The 22,990-nt window shown below is 53.3% G+C and overlaps 1 protein-coding gene across 1 annotated transcript in view; it reads right to left on the bottom strand.

Annotated features, from left to right (window-relative positions):
* LOC102373761 (unconventional myosin-X-like) overlaps positions 1-22,990 on the bottom strand; it is a 178,577-nt gene that overhangs the window by 137,634 nt on the left and 17,953 nt on the right. The window contains exons 3-4 of the mRNA XM_025191530.1: positions 7,157-7,255; positions 2,622-2,780 (exon numbers count right to left, since the gene is read on the bottom strand). Coding sequence (XP_025047315.1) covers positions 2,622-2,780; positions 7,157-7,255 — 258 coding nt within the window. The remainder of the gene's footprint in view (positions 1-2,621; positions 2,781-7,156; positions 7,256-22,990) is intronic.

Genomic DNA, 22,990 nt, shown 5'->3' with positions numbered 1-22,990 from the left:
AAGACCCGGAGCAGTGGATCAGCCAGCAGTAGCCCAGCTATCACCAAGAGGAAAGCACAGGTGCACACACAGTGCACTGGCTTGTGCAGTAGGATGTGCTGGGCTTTGCCCCAGAGGCTCCCCAGGGATTGAAAAGCCTTATGAGACCATCCAAACCAGTCATCCTGGGCTGGGGCAGGACTGTTGTCTGACAGGTTCTGCACATTCCCTGGGAGGTTCAAACTTCCCGAGCCATGGAGCATCCTCGCCTCCCCCTGGGAGATGATGCCCAGCCATCCACCTCACTGGATAATCACACTACATTTTCCCTTCCTCCATCTCATCCCATTGCATCTAGTTAACACTCTCCACTTCTAACTGCAGATAGTCTCTCCTGCAAAGATTATCATCCTGGCAAAGCCATGTGTTCATGGCACGTTGCAAACAAGGGATGGTCCTTCCCCAAGTGTCTTGAATACGCCAAGGGGAGAGTATGCTTTGGTGCCGGGGCATATCACAGGGAGAACAAGCTTTGCTGCCAGGACAACACATGAGGAGAACATGCTTTGCTGCCAGGTTGATGGGTCCCCCGAAAGGCAGGGCAGGGCAGGGCAGGTTTGCCCCTCAGACATTTGCACACTGTTATACCCACCTCCTTTCCTTAGCCCAGCTCCGTGCACTGGACTCTTAATCTTTACCCTCCTTTCAGTTCTAGCTGCTTCCTTGCCTTATCTCCTGCCTATGCTTCCAGTCTCTCTGTGCTCTCTTGTATTATTTACTGTCCTGATCGTCCTCAATCCCTTCAATGTAGTATCATTTGCATATTTGATTAATGCTCTGTTTACTCATTTCCCAAGTCATTAAGAGGATTTGAAATCAATTCATTGCCAACATCCACCTGTGAGACACACTGTACTATCATTTAAGTCATCAGATGGTCCTACAACAGATGTTCCTTTGAGTTCTGCTTCACTGCAGTCAGATCTATATGCAGTCAGACCATGGAGAAGTGCTAGCAGTTAGTTATGATGCAGCCAAAATCATCACAAACAGTTTATACCACAGAAGTGCCCAAAGGCACCAGCAGAGCTGGGTCCCCAGTGGCTAGGCACAGCACGCACACAAAAGTCTGGGTCCAGTCGGGATGTGTTTGCAGCATAACACCAAGCAGCTGAGCAGAGCGGCCATAAATGTTGGTGCCCTGCCTGCAATCCAGAGCTCAGTGAAGAGCTGGTGCTGGCAGAAGCCTTGTGCCAGGAGGCAGTGTTCAGTGGGGACTAAACCTCCCAAATGCCACACAACTGCTTCGTGGCACTAGCTCTGTGAGGGGGGAGATCTCCAGGACAGCAGCTGTCAGGATCATCCTTTGCCTTCTTGGAGACAAATGATGGACATGCGTACTTTCCTCCAGGCTTCCACATGCGTATGACTTTTTAGAAGTACAAAAATGTTGTTAGCTGAACTCCCCAGGTGCGTTTCTCCTCGTCTCGATAACTTGTACGTTTTTTCCTTTGACTTTTTTCCAGTGATTTCTTTACCCCCACTTAATTCACGACTATTCTTATAGGGGCATTCTTCCTCATTTTCCAGACTTTGTTCCAGAGTTTAATCTGACTGAAAACACATTTCAAAAAGGTGCCAAAAACCTCAGCAATTCCCAAATCACCGAAAATGTCACCCTTTGCTTCTTACAATCCCTGGGAACCAGAGTACAGAAGTTACACTAAAGAGCTGGACAAGGCAGATGAAGCTGAGGAAGAGTCACTGCAGTCAGAGGCAGACGGGTCTTTTCAGGGGGGAGGCTGCTATTATTGCTGCTTGTAAGGGGCCTCCCCATGTGAGAGACGGGCTGAAAACAGAGTCCCTGCCTCAGAGGCCTGAGCAGCCAGGGGAGAGGAGCCATGGCTGAGCAGCAAAGACAGGGTGATGGGTGAAAGCTGCACAAGAAGGGAAGCAGGCACCCGATTCACAGGCAGGAAGCGGGAGGCAGTCAGGGCCTGCCTTGCCTGGGTGGGGTCTCGCAGGCAGCGGGGCCACATCACTGAGGCACAGAAACTAATCCTGATGCAGAGAGGAGAATTCCCAGAAAACGGGTCACTTAATTGATCATTTACTGGAATACAAGGTGCATACAGTCCTGTTGCCTTAGTAACAGTTGCTATGCAACCCGTTCAGAGATTTACATTTTTCTGTCACAATCAGAAGCTTTGGGCACAGGTGCAGCATGGGGAGCCTCTTTGGCCTCCTCTCCTGAGCCCCTAAAGGACCTTCCTCAAGGTCCCTCTCTCCAGGCTGATCCCACATGAGCCACCAGGAGCAAGGATCCAGGGATCAGTCTAGCTGCTGACACCAAGGGGCACAGAGGAGCCTGCCTTGCAAAACTGTCCCAAAGCCCCAGAGGGAACACCCAAGGGCAAGGTCTCTTCTCCCAAGGCACCTAAGGCCCTTATTGTGTGGGGGCAGGTCTAGTGGGGCAAAGGGGTTGATTGGGGAATTGTAGGGGAAACCTGGGACCAGAAAGGGACTTCCCTTCATATCCTAAGTGAAACTATCCCTCCAGTGCAGGGGAGGCATTGCTAAAACCCATGTTCCCATGTGCAAGCAGAGGTTGCCAGGCCTCTGGACCCAGCCCTGACACTCACATAGATGCTGTCCTGTTGGTATCGCTGATGCAGGTTGAGCAGGATGGCAGCCTCGTGCAGGTCTCCCAGTGTCGACATGTCCTCCACACCCTCCACGCTGGTCTGGTGCATCGGCAAGACCTTCTCCCTGGACAGGGAGGGCTTTGGATGGCAGAACACCTGGAGAGGACGGAAAGGAGCCAACGACAGTGTGAAAGGGGGTGTAGAGGGAGAAGGGACTCCCCAGCCCCTTACCCGCAACACTCGTTACCAGCCCAATGTGAGGCAGGTACACGCTGTGGTGCCCTGTCCTTCCATTCCTGTGCAGCTGAGCCCTCTGGAGAGAGGGCCCGAGAAGCACGCACTGGCTCCAAGACCAATGTCTCTCTACTTTCAGGGCTCCCTGGGAGAAGCTAGGGAGCTCCTGGGACAGGGGCTTGGAGGGAAAGGCTATGATCCTGAGTGCCAAGGGGGTGAACAGAGCTGATGTCAGGGGGAGGCGCCAGGCACCATGATGAATCAAAACCCAAGCACACATGCACTGGGTACCTGCGTCCGCCTCTGCCACCCTGCCCGGAGCCTCCCAGATGGCTGCTGGGGCTGCATCCCTGAAGGGTGGGGAAGTGGAGCAAGACCCAAAGGCATACACTCTGTTCCCTCGTGCTCCTGCACTCTGCTGTAGGGCTCCAGATTCTAGGAACCTCTTCCTGTGCGTGCTGTCACACAGTCCTCAAAGCTGCTGGGCTGGCAAAGGCCACACAAGCTCCTTTTAACTGCTACTTGGACACACCTTCCCCTCTCTGCCCTGCAGCCATAGCTCTTGCCCTGTCTCAGTCATCTCTCTCCCCCAGCACTGCTTCCCTCCTGCTCTGACCCACTGCAGGCAGCACGTCGGCCCCTGCCCACTCTTGACTCAGCCACGTGCCAATGCCTTCCCTTCACTGTCTCCCAGGCTCAGCCAGAGGCAGGTTCCAGCAGCAGGAGGACCTTGGTGAGCAGCCCGGGGAAAGAGAAGAGCACCCCAGGGGCAGCTGGGGAAAAGGGGCCTTTCCTGGGAGTCACAAGCTCTTCTCCCGGGCATCAGGGTCTCTCCCTCACCCTGGGGCCCATTGCCCCTGTCAAGGTGCTCAGCCACAGTCCTAGAAAGGGACTAGTTCTTCTGAACATGAGCCAGGGTCCCAAGGGCTGCTGCTCTCCATGCAACCCCGCCCAGACCCCTGCCTCGTGTCCCTGCAGGTTCCTCCCCAGCCTTCAGTCTGGAGCCATGGCCACAGATACTATCAACGACTAAAGTGCAATGGGAACTGTGGCATCCGCAGGCCTCGCTGCCTCTCTTCACCCAGGCCCAACTGCATGAAATGATCCTTCCCCATCCTGTGTCAGCATCCCAGCCATCCACAGCTCCTACCCCAGCACCTATTCCCATGACCAGCAGAAGCAGCTCAATGGGAATGTGACTGCTGCTGGAGGACCCTGGAAGCATAGAGGGTGCTGCAAGAGCAAGCATCCGGCATGATGCCTGGCACTGGGCAGCTGTAAGTCAGGTCCAGAACAGATGCAGCAACTTTGTCCACCAGCCTGTAAGTGGGGCTGCTGCAGGTCAGAACAGCCTAGAAAGGGGGCAGTGGGGAAAGCCCTCCAGTCAATCCACTGCCCAAGAAATCACTGCTGTCACAGCCCGAGAACAAACCGGGTTCCTCCCGCAATCCAGCAGAAAGTCACAGCCCCTGACCCAGGCTGCTCAGGGACTGACACTCAAACAAGACACAGGTTGTCACACTGTAGTACAAATACATTAGATTTTAGACATAAGGCTTGAAATTAGACATGATGCTTTATTTTTGCAATATGCTTCTGTATTCAACATGGCTTGCTAACAGCTTCTGCATATAGGTTAAGGACAGCTTTACACATAGTTTCACAATCGCACCTGTTCAATGACCTAGAATTACACAAAGATAAGGGGTTACCAAAGGACATTGAGTTTACCACAGCTTCCCCAACACGCATGCGCCTTCATCTATCCCATAATAAGTTGAGTCTAACTTAAAAGGCCCTGACATCCTGTGGAAACTTAGACGTAACGGTAAAATTGTGAAACCGCCAATAGTCGTAAGACACGCTACAGCTCTTTGTTTAGGTAAGCTATAAAAGACCCTCAGACAAAGACTGGGGGTCGACACCGCTTTGGGTTACTCAACCCCTCTGTCGACCGATTGCACAATCAATAAACTTGTAACGGACTCAGCCTGAGTGTGACTCCCTCCTTGAGGTGTTTGGGAAAGGCCTCCAGGGGCACGAAACTAGCAATTTGTGCAACAACACATGAGGACGAGAAGGAGAGGAAAGAGGAGGGAGCTGCATGAGAATCAGAATGATTCAGTTTGAGCATGTGTGTACTCCACAGCTCTTGGTACATAATTCAGTTTCCCTCTACGCTTATATGTGCTGGGCTTCGGGATTAAATTACCGGTAGACTTCCCTTCCAAGAAGCAGGCTAATAAACTGAAACAGCAGCAGAAAGGAAAACACCCACAAATTTGAACGCAGCCAGGGCTGCCTGGCGCAATAAGAGGAGGATGGGAGAGCAGCAGAGTGGAGGCAAGGTAGCAGGACCAAACATCAGGAGAGGGGATTTAAAGGAGAAAGAGACCATCTGGTCACCTGGCCTGATCCCCTGAGCATCGCGCAGCAATCCTGGCACTGGGCGGTTTGCCAGCAGTGGGGTAGAGACAGCCCTCCCAAAATGGCATCCAGCCTCAAAGATTCCTGTCATAACCCAAAGGTATGATTTTGTGTGTGCTTCGGCACCAGAATTATCCCCGCCAAATTGCAGCTTCATTGCACGGTGGAGTTTTCTACTGCAGAGGAAAACTCCGGTGCAGGGACGAGTTTCCCGCCTATTTGCAGCTTCTTTTGCAGGGTGCATTGCTCAAGTTGCAAGAGAAATGCACGGTGCAAAAGAGTTCCCGCCACCTGCATGCAAATTTGTGTCCCGCTATTGGCTAGTTCTAAATTATTCACACGTGGCGGCTACTGATTGGCTTGCTAGCCGTATAAGAGGCTTGAGCGGTTTCCGCCCAAGCTGAAGAGGACTCCACATCCATCTCGTGGGGACTCTGGGTACACGGCAAGGAAATAAAGACCCCTGTGTGAGATTCAGAGGAGCTTGGCGACCTGATCCATCGCCCACCTCTTCCCATCTTCGAGCGATAAAAATTATAAGACGTATCTACGAGTCCGATTTTGGTGGCGCGCTCACCCAGAGCAGCCGGAGCTCTGTTTCCGTGGAGCCTAGCAAACTCCACGTGACCGTTCGCGTTGTCTTTGTCTGTAACCGCAACTCAAGCGAGTTTTCCAGCCTGCACCGCAACCATCTCCGGTGTAAGTAAACAATTTTTAAATCTACCGCTACGAGTCTGTGCCTAATTCTAGCTCGACGCGCTCCTCTCTCCGACCCCGCGTGCCCGGGCTGCTGGCCACAGCCCGCGTGCAGCACGAAAAAGGGCCCGGCTCGCGCCCAGCCCGCACAATTCCAAGCAACTGAATCCTCCCTTTCTCCTACCGTGTCCGTGTCCGTGACCTTCCCCAAGAAGCAGGCTTCCTCACCGTTAACGGTGAACAAGTCACTAAAGCAGCCTGGGCCTGGAAGGAGGAGAAAGGGAGGAGAGGACCAGGCCCCAGGGAGTGCATAGGGCTTCGGTGTCAGAGGCAGGCTCTGCACAGTGTTCTCCTGTCCCACACAATAAACACAACCAAGACTTCAGAGAACTTCTGCTGTCACCGTCACAACTTGTGACCTTCCTAACTTCATCTGCTCAGGCCCCCCATGGTCTCTCCCAAAATGAACCCGGAAGCCCCCAGCACCAGCCATGGGGCACATCTGTGGGACACAGGGTGTGTGGAGGACAATGCTGCAGGACGTGAACTGGGCACAGGCTTCTGTGGTTTGTTTCAGGCTCTGAGAAGCAGGTCAGGCATCTGGCAGCAGTTTAAAAGGACACAGACATCATGAAATCAACTCAGATTCACAAGATGAGAGAAAAGGCAAGGGTGATGCTTCCAACATTGCACTTCTCCCCCAGACACAGCCTTTTGCTAACTTGATTTTAAAGTTGCATTTTTTAAACTGTTTTTTCTCCCCCGTTGCCATGCGAGGGACCCAGACAAACAGGGAAACAGCTACCCATCTCCATCAGTGAAATAGCAAGGCTATGTCTGCACCGCAGACTTTTACCACACGAGTGCAAAGAGCAGCAGCACTGCTCACGTAGCTGTGAAGTGTGGACTGACCTGAGAGCAGCTCCACACAATGCACTGTAAAGGCACAAAGGGAACAAGCTGGAGATAAGTGCACAAGCAAATGAACTCGTCTCCCTGGCCCTTCTCAACTGCCGTGGTCCTAGATGTTGCACGCAAGCAGCAGAGACTCTCAGACAGCAGTGCAATATCACAGCTGACAATTACCATGTAGCAGAAGGTGGTCTCTGAAGACGAGGAGTTTGCCTTGCAGCTCCCCTCTGTGCTGGCCAAGCCAGCATTTCCAATGTACTTACCGGCCCATACTCGGAGGTGAAGAGCATAGTCCCATCTGCACAGGAGCCAACGGTGCACGGCTGCAGCTGGTCCTGCTCCTGCAGCCACACCCGAGTGCCCTGCAAGCAAACACTTCTGTCAGAAACAAGCACAACAGGGTTCAAATCCTGCCCACAGCCTATGGGAACAGCAGCTCCTACACTAGTGCAGGGGCACTCAGAGACCCCTGGCACCCTGCAGCGGAATGTCTGCAGCCCACTCCCCCTACAACAGAGGCCCAGGTATCTTCCCCACACTCCCACCATGCCTAGAGCAGGGAAGCATCACAGTTCTCTGCCACCTCTCTGGAGAAGGGAGCCGGTCCCATTCCTCCTCCACGCCTCAGCATCCTGGCACAGCACGGTGGGAGGGGGGAGGCAGCGCCCAGTGCGATACATGCACAAAAGCTGGGCTGCAGCCCGAGTGCCCACACTGGACACTCACCACTGTCGGCACAGTGCAATCAGAGCGACTGGGGAGGGGGAAGCATCGAACGTGCTGCCCCGTCGGGCTAGATGGGGCTCAGCTAATGCTCTCAAAGCAAGCACAGTCTCTGATTTGGGAGACTCTAACATCCAGGCTGATTTTCAAAGGTGCTGGACCCCGGAGCTCCCAGGGGCTGTAGGTAAGCAGCCCCGTGGCAGGCTCCCAGAGCCAGAAGCTTCCACTGAAGAGGTTGGCTTTAGCCCCTTAGATCCCTTCTCCTCAGCAGGGCTCCTATGTGTCCAGTGGCCCCCTGGACACCTTCCCCACAGCATGGCTTCCCAACACCTGCAGGACCCTGGCACTCACGCAGAAGCTATGAGGGCTGAGTAGGGGAGGAGTGGCACAACCAGGGAAAAGGGAATAAGACCCTAAACATCCTGTCCTGTTTGCTCATGCAGGGATGACAACACAAGTCTAGGGCTTGCCCACAACTGGACCTTGTTGGCCTCTGTCACAATTCTCCAGGGCCGTCCTGCTGCCTGCCAGACCCACCCTCTGGCGCTGGGGTCACTGCCTTTGAACCACAACCCTTCTTTAACTTGAAACACACGCACTGAAAAAAAAATGGCTTAGAATGGAAACATTCAGACAAACTGAGCTCTGCCAGCCATTCCCAGTCATGTCAGAAAAAAGAAAAGATCCCTGTTTTAAGTCCCTGCAAAGCATGCGCTTTGGTACCGTACGGCTTTATGCTCCCATGCATCACAGCAGGAAGACATCACCACCCAAAATCAACAGCAATAGCAAAGACCCCAGGAGAAGATGAGAAGACTGTCCATAAGGTAAAGCCATGCCCTGAATTTAGGAGAGCAGCTGGATACACATGCATGCACACCCAGCCCAACACATGTTTTAGAGCAACCACACGTGGCCTGGGGTTGTGGTAAAGCAGAGAGCCAAGTCATGGATGATACCTTAGAGGTCAGTGGTTCTCAAACTTTAGACTCAAGGTCCCCCTCGTTAGACTCAAGGTCCCCTTGGAACAGGCCGGCTCTTAGTTCTCACTCATTTTTGACTGCAGAAAAACAACAGAGCAATTCTGTTGCCAAGAACTCAGAAAGAGTTCACAAGAACTCACAGCAAGGCAGAAGGCTTTCAGCACTATGGATTCTTGTATGAAATCTCTGGGTTTATCTTCTGAATTGTGTTTGCACACCTAACCGTGCACCCCTGAAAGGATCTCAAGGCACCCCCAAGTGCTGCAGAACCGTGGTCGAGAATCATTGCCTTAGGCAGAGTGGTGTTTCAGGGAAAACTGGGCACAGGGGAGTTCTGGGGAGGGACAGCAGAAACCAAAAGCTCAGATGTCATCACGCCGAGCTGCCAGATGGCCCAGGAGAGAAGACATCAAGAGAGAAGCCAAGACAGGCCCACATGGAGGTAGACAGGCTTTTGGCAGAGAGGTAGGTGTGTGAGCTCCCAGAGTTTAAATAGCATTTGAAACAACGTGTGTGGGTAAAAGTGCTCAAAGTGGAGAGAGGGAGCAGACAGGGGTACAGCCCCCACGAGGGTACACTAATAGGTCAACTTGGCTGCGCCTTCATCCCGTCAGCCCACAGCATCCCCGGGCCCCAGGGTACAGAGCCCACATCTGCACAGCCAGAGAAATACAGCTATGGAATGCCTAAGAAAAGTCCAAGGAAGGCAAACCAAACTGCTGCCAGCCATCAGAAGACACTGCCCCAGGGTGTCCTCCCACCCCCTCCCCATATACCCACTGCTCTCCTCCCCAGCCCCAGCCCCAGCCCCAGCCCGGCCTTTTGCCTGGCCTGTGAGCAGCATACAGAGAGCTGTTCCACCCACTGACTTCTGTCTCATGGATCAGACCTTCTGCCCCAGGCCCCTCACTCCACCACAGAGCAGCAGGAAAGAGACACTAGCACAGCCCTAAAGCCACTCCCCAGGTGCAAGCAGCCCCCTCCCCCGCTGAGCCTCTAACCAAAGAAGAGATGGAGCAGGCAGAGAGCCAGGATGTGTAGAAAGAGCCTCCCCAGGTGACAGCTGCATGGAGCCGCCTCCTGCAGTGCTGCCGACAGCTGATGACGGTAGCAGCCCCCTCAGAAACAAACGCCTTGTCAAGTGTTACAGGGCTGCAGGGAGCTTCTCCCTCAACCTTCCCAGTGACGCTGCTGCATAGGTCTGCTGCTGCACAGCTCAGGCTCGAGAAGAATCACCGGACCAGACCACAGAGGCCACCGAGTCCAACCGCCGTGGGCAAGAGGGCATTACAACAGCTAATCTTCCGACTCCTTGACGCATGCTGTAAAACAGCACACAAAGGCCCTGAACTGCAGAGACGCTCCCAGCATGGCCCAAGACGATTCAGCCTTAACGTAAGAGCAACAGCACCATCTTCCCCATTAGACAGTCAAAGTTACTTACTAATCAAGTGTCACGGCTTCCCTACCACATAGCAGAGACTGCTATTCTCCCCGTTTCACAGATGGGGAAACCACGCAGCAGCTGAGATGACTTTGTGAAGGCCTCACCAGGAGCTGGCTGAGGAGTCACACTGAGAGGACAGGACTTCCCGAGTCTGCCTGTGCTGCCCAGGAGGCGAGATGGTCCCTGGACATACAGCTCAGGACGTCTGTTGTCCCTTAGCTAAAGGAGTGAGTCTCCACCTCGGCAACTGCAGAACTTTCAGTACAAAAGAAAAAAAGCACTGGGCTTTCTGGACTGCTGCTCTGGACCTTTCTGTAGCTCCACGAATCTGCCTAGCCCAGTAAACCATCCTCAGCAGCAACAACAGATGCTACAGGTCCTCATCGGACACCCCCTCCATGCTGCCATATTTTGTCATTTCCTTCCTCTAACAGCAGCAGGCACATGCATTTTCCTCCAGAATCCCGTGTTTCTCACCAACCCCTGTTCCCTCAGCTCCCTAACAGTCCTTTCAAAGAAACCATTAGACCACCCAACACAGGAATCACTTGTGAAAACTCTGCAACCTGGGGCGTGCAGGGGGCCGGGCCGGGCCAGACAGTCACCAACATGCCCCTCTGGCCTTGGGATCTCTGAGCCTGCAGGCTCTGCTTTTCTTGGGCAGAAACCATTTACGTGGGTCTTCTCTTGGAAACCACCCAAACTTCTCCGACAGATATTTAAAAAAAACCCACCTAGTGTCCTGGTTTTCTCTGAGCTAACAGTGACACCTTCCCTTACTCCATTGATACATGGACCACCCTTCTTCCCAGTACTACCTCTGCCCCTAACATCTCTCCTGTAAAAGCCCTCCCTATGCCCTCAGCAGCATTAGCTCCTCAAGTTTGGACTCATTAGCCTTGCAGAGCTGCGACAGTACTTCCTGATCACATTACACTCCGCTAGGCATGGTATAATTCTATTCCTAATGATTTTCTCGACTATTTTTCCTGGTACTGATGTGAGGCTCATTAGTTCACAATTCCCAGGATTACTCTTACCACAAAAGATGTGTATATTGGCCACCCTCCAGCCCTTCAAATACCGGAGCGGTTTCTAACGATAAACTACCTGCTTTTATTACTAGCTCAGACACTGTTCTCCTCTCTCCTTCCTCTGTGCCCTGTACAGTACCACCATCTCAGTGAAAGCCCCAAGGCAAGGGGAATGAGGAACCCAGCTCTCAGGAACCATGGGCCGGGACAGTGGAAGACAGCAGTTTTGGGGGGGATAGAGATACTGATTTTAGGCTTCCAGGGGGCTTAAATGAGCAACAAACTGAGTATGTGACTCTGGAAACCATATAAAAGGGTCTTCTCAACAGCCGTTAACATCTTCTGATGCTTGAGAGCAAGTGGATGAGCCCCTGCCATTTGAAGCCATTCATTTTCCTAAGCACACCTTCACAATTTAGCCAGATTTTAGCAGCAACATCTGTTCACAAAAGGGCTGGCTTTCTGGCCTCTTTGCTAAGAGAAAATAGTCAGAGGCAGCCAGCAGCAGTGGCCTGCTTGGGCCCCAGGAATTCAGGAGACCGTTTTTCATGGGAAAGAATCGCCTGATGCGTCCTCACCATCGCTTGCTCCTAAGAGTCTCTGAAGAAGCTGACAAGGAGGAGGAGCGTTACATCCACAGCAAGACCTGCAGAGGTGGCTAATGTGCAACGCTAATGGGGCTTCCACCCCAGCCTTTCTTCATGCCTCCATGAGCTCCCCCATACATGGTGTCAGGGGCAAGGCTGCTGCATGGGTTTTCCTTAGGATGACACACAGCATCACCGCTCTGCCCTCAGCAGGCGGGTTTGTTCATGGAGGCGGGTGATGACAGAATGCCCCCAAAGACACAACAGGACATGGGGCTCTGCAGCTCTCCAGGGATCGGTTGTGTGTTACTTCAAAAGATTCAGCCCAGAGACAGGGGGAAGATAGAGACAGCAGAAACCATCTGGCATCAGGAGAACCTAGTGAGCCTCTGGCTGTGTCCATCCCCGTTTCCATAAAGAGCTTTGCAGGAGACAGCTCTAGAGACAGAGCAAACAATCGATTCATCCAGCCCCAGCCAGCCCTGCATTCCTTGCCATAGCCCAACACACCAATTCCCTGTTGCAGGGGGGCCACTTCTGCTCCTCCCTCCAAGTGGAAAGTTTCCCAGGGAGTCCCACCAAAACAGAGAGATGGTCACAGCCAAGTGACCGCCCCAGTTCACTTCCCCCACTCTGCCCAGTACCAGGTATCTCCTTGTGCAACTGAATGGATGCAATTTTGTAGAAAACCTCCTGGGGAGCTGCTGGGCCACAAGCCTAACCTCAGTAGGGGCGTAGGAGCAAAAGGCATTCCCCACCGTCCCCTGTCTGTACGGTGTAAAGGCACCAGGCCACACTGGACCCCAATGCTTGGGCTAAACCCAAATGGGATGCAGTCGCACTCAAAATGCAGGGCAGGAATTCGAACCCAGATCCAGACACTGTCACCTGGGCCCATCCCTGGTCCAGACACAGAAACATTAGCATAACTCCCTCTGCACAAGGGAAGTAGAAGGCATTGCAACTCGTGGGAGTGTGTTAACAAATGCTGCTAGCAATCAACAAGAATTAACACAAGGAACAAGAAAACCTCTCCGTTTCCACCACTCACTTTTCAGATAGCTAATTGATACCAATGGTATTTAACCAGGAGGGACATGGCATAAAGAGGCTTGGTGCATGAGCTAGGACAGTTCTTACACAAGAGATTGTTTCAGTAACTTTCCAGTTTCATTTAGCAAACCACCAATTACTAAATGGCAGCAAGTAAACTCCCTGTTGCAAGGACAGGCCATCTACAGGCAGCATCCAGGAACCAGTTGGTGTCGGTACCGTGGGACTGATGAAGGTGTTATCAAAAACGCAAAATACAACTTCAGAACAAGATGAGCACAAGGGAGATGTCAGAGCTGGGCTGCCACTTCCCATCACCATGACCAGGACAGCCTCCAGCTGTTGTCTCCAGCTCAGAGCAGGGGCCTCAGGGAAGTTCAGGGGGGAGGGGGGCAGCAGGTATCAACTCAGAGTGGGCCCTTGGCTGCCCCAGGAACATCTGTTTGCTCCCCACAGGCCCAAGCCCTCATCTCTGTCTCTCCTGCATTTCATGGGAGATCGCCCTTCTTGCTGGTTTCTCCAAATGTGGAGGGGCTGGGAGAAAAAGAGCTTCCCTTCTTCCATCATGCAGCTCCTCTCCAAACCTTCCCCCTCAGCAGGATGCCCCTCTCTACCACCGTTAAGTGATGCTCGTAATGAGCTCTTCCACTGAACCCCGCTGCCCACAGATTGCAGTGTGGTTCACAGAGGCTAGCAGCATTTTCCAGACGGAGAAACCAGACCAAGACAGAGGTGAAACGACCTGACCTAAGCTGCCAAGCCATCCAGTGGCACAGCAGGGCAGGAACACAGGTCTCTGTGTGCTGGGCAGCATGGGGAGAGCTGCAGTGAGAAGCACAAGTGTGTGGGGGGCATCCAGTCAGCGCAGAGAAGGCAGGAGTACAGGGGTCTTGCTGGCAGAACTGCCCGTTCTTTCCTGATTCCAGGTTAGTGCCGATAACCTGTTCTTTCAGCCCTGCCTGCAGGGTACAACAGCTCAGTCCCAGGGCCCAAGCAAGAGCCTGCGCCTGCATCTCATAGCTCAGTGACCATGGAGCCCTTTAGGGCCAAGCAGCCATAGAAAGCGGTGGAGCATGCAACGGCCATCCACCTGAACAGCACCAGCACCCCAAACCCTCTGAACATGGCTGGGATGATACAGGGATCGGAGCCCTGCTCTCACTTTGTGTGAAAAGGAGCAGGTGTGCTCCAGGCCTCAGTAAAACCTCATGCTAAGGCAGCTGCTCTGCTGGCCTCCCCGGTGCCGTGGTCACAGGCTGCAGCAGACGGGGCTGGTGAGGCCTGGCAATCCAGACAAGCTGGAATCAGGTTTCCACAAATGCACTTTTCAACAGATCGATCCAACAGGCCATAAATAAGTGATGGAGAAGACATGTACAGAACTCAGCTTCTCCCAGCGCCCTTTTCCAGTCACTCTGCCCCAGACCTAACTTTGGTTGCAGCCACTCACTTTCAGGAGCCATGGCACTATCAGGAGCAAGGGCACAAAAAACAGCTTCATGCTACTGCAATCCAGAGCAGACCTGATCTAAAAGCCCACAGAGGCCACTGCAGAGGCTCCTGCTGCCGCCCTGCCAACCCATCACACATGCTCCGTGTCACCATGCTCTGCCCCACGGAACTTGTCCCCCTGCTTCTCTGCCTGGCTCATGTGACATGTCCTCCCCCACGTGTGGTCAAATGGACGTGCACAGCTTCCTGGGCTGCGAGCTGCCTCCCTCTGCTCCGGTCCTCCCTGCTCCTCAGCTCCCCTGCTTTGTGGCACTGCTCCCCGCCATGCTGTGGCTAGTCCCCCTCTGCCCTGGCCATTCCTCCCTCATGGGCACTCGTGGACCTTGAGGGCAGCTCGTGTTTCCTCATGACAACAGCCTTGCTGGCTTCTCGTGGTTCCAGCTACTCCTGTAGGTGTCCAGGCTGCTCTCTGCCATGAACCTGGAAGGCCCAGAGACAGTTGAGATGAGGAAGAGGCAGGTGCGTGGCTTGCCATGTCTCCACAGACCCCTGGCTTGGGACTGGTTGTTCCAGGAGTTTCCCGGCCCAGGCATTACCAGCGTTCCACTGTCTCTACGAGGGAAGGTACCTGCCCTTTCCTCTTCTCTTCCCCAGGCCAATCCTAGCTCCACGAGCTGCCCTCCACACTCACCCCTTCCCCACGATTTCCAGTTCCCCAATCAAAGTACATGTTTGCACGTGGGAATTGCCAAGCTGGGCTGGATCAATGGCCATACAGTGTAGCATCCTGTCTCCAGCTGGGGCCGGCACCCAGCGCCACAGAGGGCATAAGAACCCCGCTATCATGAATGCAGCTGGGTCCCGATAACATGGTGATACATATAATGCCCAAGACTATTTTCTCCCCTGCTAGGATCTCACCCCAATGGCTTTCTGTACAACAAACATTGCAGACTTTATAAACTTGTATGCAACAGCGTTTTCTTTCATCAGGTTTGAATTTCCCACCTTTCAATGTCACCCAACTCTCCTTGTACTTGCATCATGAGACATGAAGCACAGAAGCTCCCAACCCACTCTCTCCACCTCATTTGTTTTTGGCTGGCTTTCATCAAATCTCCTCCTACGTGTCACTTGTCATCGGTACATTCTCCCTGCTCCTCTCCGAGTCCCCTGGGACATGCAAGCCACCCACCAACAAGCTCTGTTTAAAGCAGCCTTGGCTAAGAACCTGTCCTGGTTGGGCAGCAAAGCTGAAAGCAGCATTTGGAAATAAAAAGCAATGCATTATCACACACGGAAAACAGAAGGAAAACAGAGAGCTATCACTACACATGGGACCTGGTGAAGTGTAGAGTAAAATGAACAGGGAAACTGAAGATACCAGAGAACAATCTGCAGTTGGTGGAAATAAAAAATACTCCTTATTGCCTAAGTCAGAGGTGGCCAAGCTGAGGCACACATGCTCCAAGTGGCACAGACAGCCGCTATGTATGCCATGCAGTTGATCAGGGAGGGGATGGACCGCACAGCACCAGCTAGGCCACAAAGCAGAAAGCAGAGCAGGAGATCAGGCAGGGAGCACAGGGCAGGAAGCAAAGGAAGAAATTGGGCAGGGAGCACGGACAAGGGAGCAGAAAGCAGAGCAGCAGATTGGGCAGAGGCGGGGCATTAGAGCAGTACTTGGGAAGGGTGTAGAACTAACCTGTGGCATGCCTGTCAAAAAGCTTGGTCCTCACTAGTCTAAGCACTTTACAAACAATGCCAACATTGTTAATAACAAGGCAGCAAAGGCAGAGGTGTGCAAAAAATATTCCTGTACTATATCTGGAAAGCAGCAAGCTGTATCATGATGATGCATCCAGTTCCCTACTAACGGAAGAGGATGTTAGACACCATGTATTATAAATGAACGTTTTTAGGACAGCAGATCCAGATAATGTGCACCAAGGAGTCCTAGAAGAGCTGGCCAAAGAGACCTCTAGCAGGTGACGTTCATTTTTAATAAAGTTTTATAATAATAGGGCAACTCAAGAAGACTGCTACCGTCATGCCAACAATCAAAAAATGCAAGTAGGATCAGCCAGATAACTATAGGCTCATTAGCTGGACATCAATCCCAAGGAAATTAATGGAAAAGCTGATATGCGATTCAATTAAAAGTTAAAACACACAGAATAGGAATATAGTTAAACTGGTCATGCTGTTTTGAAGAAAATGGTCTTGTCAAATGTGCCCGATGTCATTCTTTGATAAGCTTACAAATCTGGTTGACAGAGGTAACTGCCTAGATGTAATAGAGTTAGACTTGGTAAGACACTTGCATTAGTGCCACGTGACAGCCCAAGTTAGTGCAGCAGAGCGCATGTTACATGGGTTAAGAATCACCAAAATGACAGGACTCAGAAAGTCTTTGTCAAGGGGGAACCATGTCTGAGGGAGGTGCCTCGAGCAGGTTCGGCAGAGGGCAGCCTTTGGCAGATCCTGTTTAACCCAATCACCAATGCTCTGCGGTATAAACTCACCACTGAGAGAACCTGCAGACCACGCACAGACCAGCACACTACTGAAGAGCAGAGAGAACAAGGCAGTCTTACAGGGCCATACAGCTCACTTATCAAGCTGGGCCCATTTACATAAAATACATTTAATAACACTGCCACCAGCCAGGTCAGACGTTCAGGAACAAGGAATCCAGGCCTCCCCTCCTGCATCCTGGAAAGCAGTGACCTGGGAAACATTTTGGAATCACGGACGAGAGGAAACCAAACACAAGCTCCCATTGCGATGCTGTGGCGAGCAGGGCAACAGCGACTGTTAGACGTATAAACAGCTGAGCGGGGAGGCATTTCACCTCTGTGCACAGCACAGGTGAGACCGACAGCAGAATGCCTGGCTGCACGTTAGGACCCACATATTCAGAAGAATGCTGGAAAACTGGAGGATACATGGAAGAGAGCCAAAAAATGAGTCAAGGGCTGGAGAAAATGCCTTGCTGTGAGAGACAGAGGTGAGCAGACTGCCCTTATCAACTGGAAGGTTAGGCTCGGCTGACGTTCCAGCCACAGGTGCAACTGCAGCTCAGGTGGGCAGACCTGGACTAGCCTGGAGCTGTCCTGTTCAGGTCTGTAAAGCCAGCTATCACAGAGCCATTAAGGCACGAGTCTTTGGAAATGTGAGGACAATCAACCAGTGGGAGAAAGTGCCAAGGAAGTAGTGGATAATCCACCTCTTCTGATCTCCTGATCCAGGCTGGGAGCCTCTTTGGAGACAGCTCAGCCAACCCACACTTCCTGAGCTCAATGCAGGGGTAACTGGCTGACGTTAGACATTCCCCAGCCTGTGGTCCAGAGGTCAGATCAGGTGACCCAAGGATCCCTTCTGTCCCTTAGAGCCTATTAATCTAACTCTGTAGTCCTGCTGGGCCTGAAGCAAAGTGGTCAGGACCTCACCATGTCCAAAAGGAGGCTGCAGCACAGATCATAGACAACCAGGTCTGGAAGGGACTTCAGGAGGACACATCTAGTCCAACCCCCTGCTTAGAGCAGGGCCAGCCCCAACTGCATCATCCCAGCCAAGGCTTTGTCTATCAGGGTCTTAAACACCTCCAAGGATCCATTACTACTCATCATCACCATCACACTGAGTGCAGTCATGCACAACAGCTACCCAAAAACATGCCCCTTGTGTTGGGCACCCTATCACCACAGAACCGCCAGTGGCCCCTGTCCCAACCTGCTCCTGATCTGAGCAGATGGAACAGAAACAAGGGGGGTTCTGCATCCAGATACTGCTGAGGGTGGATGGCCCCAGCTGGGCATCATCATCCCCCCAGCTCCATTCCCTCTGCACAGCAATCCTTGTTCGGGCCGGACCTGCTGGCTGCGTTCTTCTCTCCGTGGCTTCTCCAAGCCTGGGAGTAAAGGGGAAGGGAGACACCTGGGCCCTAGTTATAGGGCAAGATAGTGCCATCCCATTCCTCAAGCATCCTAGCTTCTGGTGCGCTCTTCTGACTGCTGGAGCACAGCAAGCACAGGTGTTCACCATGCTTCCTACAGGGACACCCACCAGTCCCTTCCAGCACTGGTACAGGTCGTTTAGAACAATGTAAGAAATGCAAGTAGTTCAAATGCCGGTATTTCCTTCCAAAGTGCATTACTCTGCCCCACAGGTGTACTGAATGTTACAAAGGAAATGCACTTCCTGTAATACTGTATTAGATCATTTCTGAATAATAGATGAATGCAGAATGAAAGACCACGAGACAGACACAGAGAGTAACAGGGCAGAAGGCAGGCAGAAATAGCAGGATGAAGGGAAATTCAAACTGAATGCCATGACTTACAAGCTGCAACTTTAACATAACATTTAAATAACCTTCACCTGCCCCTTAAAGGGGAGGGAAAGAAGAAAGCTACGATGTGCCCCTTTGGCAACTAGCAAATAGGTCAGAAATGTGGTGAGCAGTGAAGCCCAGACTGAGAGGTGATTTTGTGGGAGATGAAGCAGCAGCTGCAGGCTGGCCCACAAGAGATACACGTGCTCTTCTTCAGGGGGCTCCCACCAGAAAACTGAGCAGGCCTAACCTTGCTTAGTTTACAAGATGTGACAAGGTCACCACTAACGGGAGCATGGCTGCAGCCTAAAGCCCCTGGGAGGGAACCGACACGGGCAAGAAGCAAGCCAAGATTCCCCACTCCACCCCATCCAACAGCCCCTCCCTCACCTCCTGGGCCCAAATATCTGCACCCCAGAATGACTGCTGGCGGACCCCCACTTGTACTGACAGCAAGTGGACGGTCGCACCCCAGTGTCCCCCTCCCACTGGTGCTGTTTATCTCTGCAAAGAATTTCGGAAAGCAACGACCCGCATGACCATCTGAATGAAGGAAATCTGCCTTGCAGTGCAAGTGCTAACAGCAGCACTGCAGAGACTGCTGAGGTTGCCAGTGCCTGTTTATCTGGAGGTTTGGTTTGGATGGTTTCACCCAAGAACAAGTGGTTCTTTGGATGGTTTCACTCAAGCGGTTCTCAACCTTTTTAGACCCACGGCAGCCCTCAATAAATTTGTGTGCCCACGCCTTTCCCCCCCAACCCTGCCAAGAAGGCCAGCTCTTAGTTTTCACTTGTTTTTTGACTACAGAAAAATCTTAGAGCAATTCTTCTGTTGCAAAAACTCAGACAGACTGCAGCGGGGCAGAATGCTGTGGATTCCTATTTGCAGTCTCTAGGTTTATCTTATGAATCATTGCACACCTAAGAGTGTTAAGCTTGCCTGGCACCCTTGAAAGGATCTCAAGGCACCCCAGGGTGCTGTGAGCCCTGGTTGAGAACCACTGCTCTAAATCTTCAAGCTGTGCCTATGCCCACAGCCCAGTGCTGCCCTCGCCCACTCCCATGCATTTACCGTTACACATGCACCCTGCAGCACCTGCCCTCCATTCAGGCTGTGAGGCCTTTGGACACAGGCTGCCTCACACTAGAAGTCTGTACAGCCCCAGGACTGGGCTCTCCATGAGGAATGGGATGGCAATTGCAATGCAAAGTACGACTGTCAGACTGATCCCAGCAGAACCTGGCAGAAGACAGAGGGTCTGCCGTGCAGCGTGAGTATCTGCTGCCATGGGCCATCCTACCCCAGGTTTGGGAGGGTCAGTGCTACTCAATAACACTCTTGCTGGAGCCAGCCTTCCCCCTCCCAGGGTGCTGGGCTGCTGACAGAGCTCCTGGGGCCATTCTAACTCCCAGGGATGAGCTTCTCAACAGCTCATGATGTTCCCTCTGAACTAAAGCAAGCTCTTCTGGGAAGGCAGGTCAGGCACAGAGACCCCAGGACTTCCCAAAGGATCATCCAGTAGTCCCCACACCTGGCAGAGAAGTGTGTGGAATCTCAGAGGCGCTCTTTTTCCAAGACATCTTTTCCTGCTCCAGCACCTGTTCCCCTTGGCTGCTCTGCTCATCCTTATCCAGAGCGCCAGCACTGTCACTTGAGGTCAGCATCAATGGGAGCAGCCAAACCATTCCCAAGGAGCCCTCCTGCCCTAATAGCGGCTCTCCCTTTTCCTCCTTTATTCTGCCTCCTCCAAGGACTGCAAGAAAAGGGAGCTGCTATGAAATTCCTCATCAAGATGCCAGACATCAGCCTCTCATACCTGGGATAAGCTGGCCGCAGAACAGTAGGGCACCAATTAACCCTGAAGCCTCCTGGGAGCTAAACGATCCAGCCAGGAGCTGTGTTACAATGCAGCTTCCCCAGGAGTTCAAAGTGATGTGTGAACACCGCCTGCAGCCAGCCATCGAATCACTTCTTGAGCCACCAGCGTGTCTGGAGACAAGAAGCGGCCTCAGTGCATCACTGAATTAACTAACAGCAGGGTGGCACTGCACCCTCCCCCTCCAAACAGAGCTGGCTGAATCCTGCACAAACAAAACTCTAAACTCACTCCCCTGGTTGGTGCCCCCAGCCCCATTTATTCTGCATCCACAAACAGCCATGCCAACGTGTACATGTCCAGTGGGCTGGCAGCAGGAAGCTACGGGAGCATCTGAGCATCACGCTGCTAGGGAGGAGATGGCATGGTGTAACTTGAGTGGCCAGGCACGCTGTGAGATTAGATCGCTACCAGCAGACGATTTTCAAACCCGCCACCATGCCAAGTGCCATTCACTGCCAGCAAGGAGCCCTCAGACTGAACAGGCTTGTGAGAATCATCAACTTGCTCGCACCTTTGTAAATAAACTCTTGGGTCTTCCCAAATAACGTGCAGGAAGAGAGGGCCCCACTCCTCAGACAGGGGAATCATGGAGACTCACTGAAGCCACGCTGTTCATCATTCACAGCACAGCTCCAGCTCCCATTCCTGGGATCACAAGGTCACAGCATCCCCTCCTCGACCACACACAGGGTCCCTTCCATAGTGACAGACAGCAAAGACTGCTCCCAGGACGTCTAAGGGCACCGAGACCAAAGCCCAGAGTGCAGCGTGAGGAGGGACAGAGTGCAAATCCAAGTGCAAGGTTCCTGGAGGAGGAGGCGAGATTGCTTGTTACACGCTGCTTCTTCTCCAGGTTGGAGACAGCTCCCGCAGCCCCTCCCTCAGGCTCCCAAAAACCGGTTGGGCTCTGGGGAAGCAGCAGACATCCAGCTTCAAACCAGCAGAGGTTTCCACAGTGGAAACCTCACAGAAATAGTGCATGGGGGGTGGGGAGGGCATTTATCAGAAACATCAACAAAAAGCTTTGCATTTCAGCTCTAAGGGGAAAGGGGGAACTGCTTAACCCGCGAAACAGTAGCACTTCCCAGCCAGCTGCCACAGGGATGCAGAGAGGAACTCATCCTGCCTGCAGCAGCCGCTGCTTCTCACTGTGGCCTAATGCCGAACCGACCAGCCGGTCACTGCCTGGCCGCAAAGCAGCCAGGGAAGAGAACAGCATCTCCTTTGACCCTGGCCCGGCATTACTGCTCTTCAAGGAGAATCAGAGAGCGAGTCACATCCTCTGTGTCACCCACATCCTGCCCACACACCAGACACAGGGAAACTACCATCCCTCACCGCGGCCCCTCCCACCCTCTGGGCACCGGAGCAGCAACAGCACCATGTCGGCTGCTCTCTGCTGCCAACATCCCCAGGCACGGGTGGATGCAAAGGCCCCAGTGCCTGGGTCTGGGTCCAGCCCAGGTGTGCTTAACACAGGAACCAACTGGAGAGGCAGGGGCAAGGTTCCTCTGTGCTTCTCATCCCCTGGGGGCTGCAAGGGATGATCTGACCCCAAAGCCAAGACTGCTCTAGTTTAAAGTGACCTGCAGTCACCCCCAAACCAGGGTGGGTAGAGCCAGGCATCACCAGAGCACAGCACAGTCTGTCCAACCCCCTTGCCAGGAGACTCCCCTGCTCCCTGCAGCAGCTCCCCAGCATGTAGCAGGTCATGTAGCACCTGGGCCGTCAGGACAAACCAGAGCAGCACAAAGCAGCCCCAGCAAGACAGAGGCACAAGCCCTAAACCTTTAGGGACTACTCTGGAGTCAGCTTGTCCTTCCCACTTAGAAGGCTGCCCAGTGCCCCACAGGGCACCCCCAATGACCCACAGGCAAGCAGCGTAGAGCCTCTCAGAGGGCCCCCCCAAGCAGACCCTGCCCCAACTCCAGTGGAGAGGGTAGAGTTGCCTTTGGGAAATTGCCTCTGCAAGGCAGAAGGAAGCCAGCCCAGGGCCCTTGGAGCCCCTTAGGGAATTGGCACATCGCCTCTGTCCCCAAGAGTGCCCTCAGCCAGGGACAGGACGAGCAGCCAGTGCCGAGGCTCCAGCCACTCTGGGCTGTGGGAAGCATGAAGCCGCATTTCCACACACATCCACCCAGGCTACATCCTGCACAGCGCAGCGCAGGCTCTGAGCCTTCTCCAGGGGAGCTGGCCTTGATTCTTCACTCTCATTCACCTTCCTCCACCAGGGCCTTGCAACCCTGCCAATCCACCCAGAGGCCATGGCATAGGCAAGGCTCAGGCACATCATCCCTGCATACCTCGCCCCATCTACATGGCAAGCGGGAGCTCCGAGCTGCTGCGGGGGGTGGGTCTGAAACTGGGGGGACCCCAGTGTTGCCCGCTGGTCAGACAGATGCAGCTGGGGGAGCAGTGAGCGGAGACATCCATCTGAGCAGGCAGGTTCCCACCTAGACTCCTTCCAGTGAACCTGTCCAGCACCTCAGTGGCTGGTTCTGTGTCAAGAGGGTGGGATCTCCCTGCAGGGGAGAAGGGGGGGGGGGGGAGAGGCTCAGAGCCGGGGGCCCATCTGATCAAAAACAGAAGGCAACAGCTCCAGG

This window comes from Alligator sinensis, unplaced genomic scaffold, assembly GCF_000455745.1.
Source record: "Alligator sinensis unplaced genomic scaffold, ASM45574v1 scaffold673_1, whole genome shotgun sequence".
NCBI lineage: Eukaryota > Metazoa > Chordata > Crocodylia > Alligatoridae > Alligator > Alligator sinensis.
Note: the sequence above shows the minus strand (reverse complement) of the source record. Positions and strands in the feature narration are given on the sequence as shown.